A 6,817-nucleotide genomic window follows, 5' to 3' on the forward strand; every position below is an offset into this window, starting at 1 on the left:
AATATTGCTAACCAGAAAAATTAAACATGGTCATTATTGGACATATTAATTAACCAAAAAGTATTAACTCAATTAATTTTAAAATTACGGCTTTAAATAATGGAAAAGGTGATTTTTTTAAAAGAATAAATGTACAGAAAATATTTTTTCACCCTGTTCTCGAGCATGCCATCTTTTAAGGAATCATTATCAACATGTGTCTAGATAAGAGGGTTATATTGAATCCGAGTGTTTGATTCAAAACACACATCACAGATTTGAATCTAAAAAGTGCCAGAGGTAAAATCAAACAAAGAGATAAATCTATAGGAAGATCCAAATTCATAACCCACTTTTTCTCTCTCAGCTTGTAATCACAAATGCACATCAAATGAAAAGGACTATGTGTAGGTAATCTATGAGATATGACAACTTCCAAACAATAAAACAAGCATGCTTAGATTCAAAAACCCTTACAATAGATCCTGATAGCAACCCTTCCTTGACACAAGTCTAAGTCCTTCGGATAGAATTTGACAATTGACACCCACCAGCAGGCAATAAGCAATTGTGGACCATATATTCTCCAACATGGTCTTCCCTTTAAACCCTCACACTTCTCTTGGTTTCTTAATTCTGGTATAAATGCCTTCCCTTTCATGTTTAGGGCAGACTTTAATGCTCAATCTTGTGTTTAGTACATGTTTGATTGCCAACCCTAGTGGGTAAAGTTGTATTCGATGATTTGTTGCTTTAACCTAATTAATGGAAAAGGCCATGTCCTTCTTCATTAGAATTAAGCCATTCTTTGTTTTTAAGTCACGAGACCCACACTGCGCCATTGTTGATATCAATAAGAGAGAGAGAGAGAGAGAGAGGGAGAGGGAGGGAGGTCCAGAGTGGAATGGCAGAGGAACTGATAGAGAACTTTCAAAGCTCTCTATTCCTTCGTCCATCACTACTCCAACTATAGCCTCTATATTGCGGTCTTGAACTGGAAGTCTTGCAATTTATTATTATTTTTTTCAGAACCTTAGTTTTTCATCTTCCCGATCTTTAAAGAGTGTTTGCCTCATATACATTTCTTTTTTGTCTCCCTCTGTCGGTACCATGTAGGTCTTCCCCCACTACACCCCCTCCACACGCTGATTCTTATTACCTTATCTTCTACCTGCTATATATTATATCTGCTTATCTAACTCTTCATAACTCTACTACTAATAATATTAATCTCTCTTTTTCTTGTGACTTTTGTTGATTCTATATTTGCCTCCAGGAGAACAGAAGAGAACCCATTAGACCTCAACAATTTGCCAGATGACTACTCTAGGGATGGTAAACAAGTCCTCGAAGACACCTCCTCAGGTATAAACTTTAACAAATGTCAAAGTACACCATAAATTTATGACCTTTATTACCATAAAATCGTGCTTTTAATTTCTCGAGGTTATTTCAATTTCTATCGCAGTGCAATTTAGTTTTCAGTTTTCCACCATTTCTATCTGCTATCTGGGCCTTTTTCTTTGTCATCTTTACCTTCTCCTTCCTCGACTTTCTGAGCCTCCAGATAGTGTTTAAGAGATATTTTTAGCAAAAAAGGAAAAAACCAGAGATATTTGAGTGCGAGTGTGGAGGGTGGGTGCTGATAATTAATTTATTAATGACTTTTGGGAAATGGTTGTACCTGTGTTAGAAGTTGCTTTAATAGGTTTGGGTTGGAGCAGGTTGCAGGAAAAAGAAAAGCGGAGGGAAGGATGGAAAAGAAGAGTGTGGTAAGGTCTACGAGTGTAGGTTTTGTTCCCTCAAGTTCTGCAAATCTCAGGCTCTTGGTGGTCACATGAACCGCCATCGCCAAGGCTAGTCTCTCTCTCTCTTTCTCTGGAAACTATGCTTTCTATAACCACTATGATCTGTGTTGTGATTTGATGTGAGTGTGTGTGTGTCTTAAGTGTTTGTTGAATTCTATTGCAGAAAGGGAAACCGAGACTCTTAACCATGCTCGTCAACTCGTTTTCCGAAACGATCATTCCATAGCCGCCCAGTTAGGGTATACGTACTCTTAGAGAGATTAATTATCACTGAACCAGAGAGCTCATGGATTTTGTTCCTTAATCTCGTTGTTTTGTTTTGTTGTTCTTTAGGTGCTGCCAACCAGTAGTGGCAGGGAGCTACAACAACAACAACGTAGGAGATCCAACAACGTCTCTGAGATTTCCCAGATACTTGTCTGCTTCTTCATCTTCATCATCACCTTCTCATGCCCCTCATCAGTCATACCTGTACGCCTCGTCCTCACAACCAGTCTCGTCCTTTCCTTCTCACCACCACCACCACCACCCAGTGATCAGCGATTACTATGTGGGTCACGCCCTTCACAATCACAACTACGTGGCAAGCAGTACTGGCGGCGGCGGCGAGTCTGGTTACACCTCCATCGGTGCACCGGTGGGCCATGTGTTCGGTGGCGGGGACGACGGCTCACTGCATATTCATGAGGAGGATGGGTTGAACCCGGGTCGACACAGCTATTCTGCAGTATATCAGCACCGTGCAGATCCTCCTTCGGCGATCAATCGGTTTCAAGACGGATTTTAATATCGAAGGAGCAAGATTCTCTGAGTCATAGCTTTCTGTTTCACTGAACTTGTTAATGGGCCGGGGTTTAAATCAAGTTTGAGAAGCCTGTAAACATTATTATAAAATTTAAATTTGAAATGCATGGTGGAATGACAGAGACAGGAAATAGAGAGAAATGTAAAAACAAGAGTTAAGGATGATGAGAAAGATACGGTATCGAGAGGGAGAGAGAGACTTAACGAGCTAAGCTGACAGATGTGGTTTCGGGGCTAATGAAGGAGGAGGAGGAGAGAGAGAGAGCAGGACAGCTTTTGAGGTCATCGGCTTTGTTTGGATGGGAGCTAAAAGAAGGGGGGGCTTTGTTTCTCATTTCAATTGGTGTGTAGTGTGTACTATTCACTGTGCCAAAGGGTAACTAATGCCGGTTAGGCAACAAGTTGGATATCAACCCAATGTTTTTGCTTTTCCTTCCATTTCATTGGGTCCCTTTTCCTTCCATGAGTTTAGGGAATTAATTCATAATTAATGCTTTTGATTTCAGAGTACGTTATCACTCTCTCTTTCTTTGCTAACTTCCAATTGGATTAATCTAAGTCAAATACTTGGAATACCATAGCCAAAGCAAAAAATGTGATTTTCCTAGGATTAAAATGATAAAATGTGAGGAGAAATACTCTTTCTGTTCCTTTAATGTACTATTCATTGTTGAGAGAAAATATATTATCTAAGCATGCACAGATTAAGGGAAAAAGTAATATAATGCAAGAAAAAAAAGTAATCAATGCAGAGATAAAGAAAGTTGGTTAAATAAAATAATTATATCTAAAATTTAAAAAATTAGACTAAGTTACCCTTGTAACTAATATGATACAAGTTTGTCTAATAAAATAGAATTTGATTTTATGAGGAGCAATTTAAAAAAAATGTGATAATAAATACTTCTTGAATTTTTATAGTTTTGTCAGGTTCTCTTAATTATATAATAAATTAGATCAAATTAATGAATTTTAGGGTTTTCTATAATTCCAACAACACATTTTAAATATAATTTATATATAGGATGGGAGGTGTATAATTATAGGGAGAATTGTACCTAAGGCTCTTATAATAGAAAAAAGTCACCCCAGATGCAAAACCAAAGACCCTGGATGCAAATTTTCAATATGTATAATATAATATCAATAGAGGATATGATAAGGTCCATACGTAAATAACACAATGTATGTTATTACATATGGTTTGTGTGATTAAGTTAAAAAATCATGTACAAGTTTTCCATGGACAACACAATATCTATAAATAAAATCACAAGGTACATATGTAAATAACACAATGTCTGTAAAGAACATGGCAAAGTTCATACATAAACAACACAATATACATAATCCGTGTGGTTAAGGACAAATATGCCTTTTTATGAAAAAATATATTTGCATTTTGGGCTTTTGAACCTATAGAAATAATTCAAAATGTATTGCACCTTAGGTGTGATTTTTTTCTTTTCTTAAGGCCTTATCAGGTGTCATTCTCCCATATTATAAGCCCCCAAAAAGTGGGTGTATGTCGCCTGGCCAATTTTTAGTATTGTAGGTCGATTGGTAGACTTTTTTTGATCCGATATTGAATTAATGTTAGCTATTAAAAAACTGCAAATATTACACCAGTTTTGAAAGACTGCGTTTTACATTTTTTCATCACATTTTAACTTCTTTGAGAATATTTTCGAGACAACAGCATTTTAACCCAGTTTGCTCAATAGTTAATCATTATCTTAGTTAAAAGTCTATCAATAACTTGTCTTGTTTTTTTTTTTTTAAATAATATCAACGTGTGTGTTTTCGATGCATGTGCTGATTTTAGAAACGAAAAAGTGTTTTCAAAAGCAGATGATCGAGGAAGTCTCATAATCCAGAGTCCAGACAAATCTTTTACATGAAAAGAGAACAATATAATTCAGTGATTTACTCTTCAGTAATATACAAATAACACACTAGTACACAAGTATCTGTCTGTATACTTTGTCCAAATCGATCTGTTTGATTTTATTTATTTTACATTGTGGCATGTAGTTACTACCCAAATTGGGATGAAAGTAAAAGCATGTGATGACAGAGATTAGGATATCGTGGCTTGTTGAAATGATTATGATGCTGATCTCAGGGTGACATGTTTTTTGAATTCCCTTCCACATATAACCACTGCATTTAAAATCCAAACCCTGCATTGTTGATAGAAAAAAGTTCAAAATTGTTCAATGATAGTTATTTGGAAAAACATAATCGTTGATCCTTATAATTTTATTGGATTTTGCTTTTAGTTTCTGTAATTTTTTTAGTACTTTCATTTTTCACAGGCTTAAAAACATTAAAAGCATTGAAACTATAGAAACTAAAAATATTAAAAAAACTATAGAGATTAAAAGCAAAATTTGATGAAACTATAGGAATCATTGATTGTATTTTCTTTAGTTATTTTACAAACTTTTAAAAGAAATTTTATTTTAAAAATGCACCACATTTTTGCTATATCAAAGTTATATCAATTCTATTTCTTTTCCATTTACTTTTAGTTTGGATGAAGAGAAAAATAGAGAAGAAAAAAATATTAAGAGGGAGGACAGCTAAAACCAGTTTAAAAAAAAACAGTTACTATTTTTGGAAAATTTTCCCTTTATTACTTTTCTCTCACTTTTCCCTTCATCCAATGAATTTGGTGTAGTTAGCCCAAAAAAAAAAATGAATATCATAAAGTAAGAAAATTTTGAAAAGAATGAAAGAATATAAATGAAAATTTAATGAAACCATGGGATTTTTTTGGGCTTCTGCTTTGGCTTTCTAGGTATTTGACTAAAACTAATCAAGTTGGTAGCTTGCGGGCACTTTTTTGGGAGGCATACTTCTCACCAAGAATTTAATTGTTGCTACTAGGATTTGGACTCAAGACCTTTAAATATACTGGATAAACTCTCTTACCAGTTGATCCAAGTGCCAATACTAAAATCATGGGATTCAAAGTTGTGTTTAATATAACTTGAGAACATTTTATTTTACTGTTCGTTAGAGTGAATAATATATGAAGGGAAGTAGGACATGCACTTTGGGCTAACTTATGTAGCAAGGATGACAAATGTGGTTATAAATCAAGGGTTTGATTATTTTTTATAAAATAAAAAAGAAGTGAAAATAAAGAAAGCAATTAATATCTTGAAGTCAAAAGGTATTTAATAAAATAATCTCTCAAGTCTCATCCCTCAATGTTATTATTTATAAAAAAAATTGTGATTTTTTCATGCATCCCAAACATTTGGTGATACATTAGCGGAGATGTATTTCTCGTTATATAAATTGGTAATTTGTGAAAAATAAATGAGAGAATAAAATCGAACGGTTTATTAACGTTATTTATACTTTCCAACATTATTACTCATTCTTTTAATATTTTTCGCTTGCATTGATTGTTGTTTTGTGAGTGTTTTAGGTATCATCATTTTATCATCAACAGAGAGTATTTTCTAAAATTTTGATACCTTTCAAAATTGCCACTCATGCTTCCAAAAGAAATGCTGAATTATAACCTCAGAGAATAAAAATAATAATTCTTAAAAATACGAGACTAATTTATTTATTCTATTCATAAAAAATAATTTTTAGATTATTATTATTATTAGCATACATCATAATTTTTCAATTTTTTATATTTTTTCTGGAATTCAGGATGAGTTATTGAAATGTGTTTCCATACAAAAAAAAAAAAGATTGAATGAAGAAGTAGATATGTGTATGGTATGATCAAGTCCGACAAAAGAAGATGAATAAAAAGACTGCAAGTGGTCAATTTTTGGGCGATGACGAACACTGATCCCCAGTAAAACTACCTTCTTCCATATCAGACGCCATATTCTATCACCAGAGAATCCAATCAACATTTAATTTCCTCTCCAATTTCTACGTTGCACAATATCATCTTTGATTCAGCTAGCTGGCCATGGAGAGCTCTGAATTTTCGTCCAAATTCAAAAGTAATATTTAAAAGCAAGCTTATTTATTTTTGTATACTTTGATGGCTCGGTATTTTGTGGTTCCCGTTACATCCACACATCGCCACTCATATCATATCTGCCTCTCTCTCTCCCCTTCCCTGACTTGTGAGAATTTAATGCCTCTCGGGATCAGAGAAGAGAGAGAGAGAGAGACTACTCCATTTGTGCGTTGTGTTGATCTCTGTGACACACTTAAAAAGTTGCATCAAATGTCGCATTCTG

The 6,817-nt window shown here is 34.2% G+C and overlaps 1 protein-coding gene across 2 annotated transcripts; it reads left to right on the forward strand.

Annotated features, from left to right (window-relative positions):
* The first annotated feature begins 696 nt into the window (after positions 1-696).
* LOC129284370 (zinc finger protein JAGGED-like) lies at positions 697-3,021 on the forward strand. 2 transcript variants are annotated; one of them, XM_054919831.1, is made up of 5 exons: positions 699-1,091; positions 1,256-1,344; positions 1,704-1,835; positions 1,951-2,026; positions 2,121-3,021. In XM_054919831.1, coding segments are annotated over exons 1-5 (753 nt in total). In that variant the 5' UTR covers positions 699-1,089; the 3' UTR covers positions 2,575-3,021. The 2 variants fall into 2 exon arrangements, with proteins under 2 accessions (XP_054775807.1, XP_054775806.1); XM_054919832.1 differs by lacking the exon at positions 1,704-1,835 and having other exon boundaries at positions 697-1,091.
* Positions 3,022-6,817: the final 3,796 nt, after the last annotated feature.

The sequence above is a fragment of the Prosopis cineraria genome, unplaced genomic scaffold (genome assembly GCF_029017545.1).
Source record: "Prosopis cineraria cultivar Desert tree isolate PC_DT_omini unplaced genomic scaffold, ASM2901754v1 PC10, whole genome shotgun sequence".
NCBI lineage: Eukaryota > Viridiplantae > Streptophyta > Magnoliopsida > Fabales > Fabaceae > Prosopis > Prosopis cineraria.

Bases quoted from the DNA above. Each gene is read 5' to 3' on its own strand.
- LOC129284370 (XM_054919831.1), top strand. The intron at 1,836-1,950 runs GCTAGTCTCTCT...ATTCTATTGCAG, and splicing joins CATGAACCGCCATCGCCAAG to AAAGGGAAACCGAGACTCTT. The intron at 2,027-2,120 runs GTATACGTACTC...GTTGTTCTTTAG, and splicing joins TCCATAGCCGCCCAGTTAGG to GTGCTGCCAACCAGTAGTGG.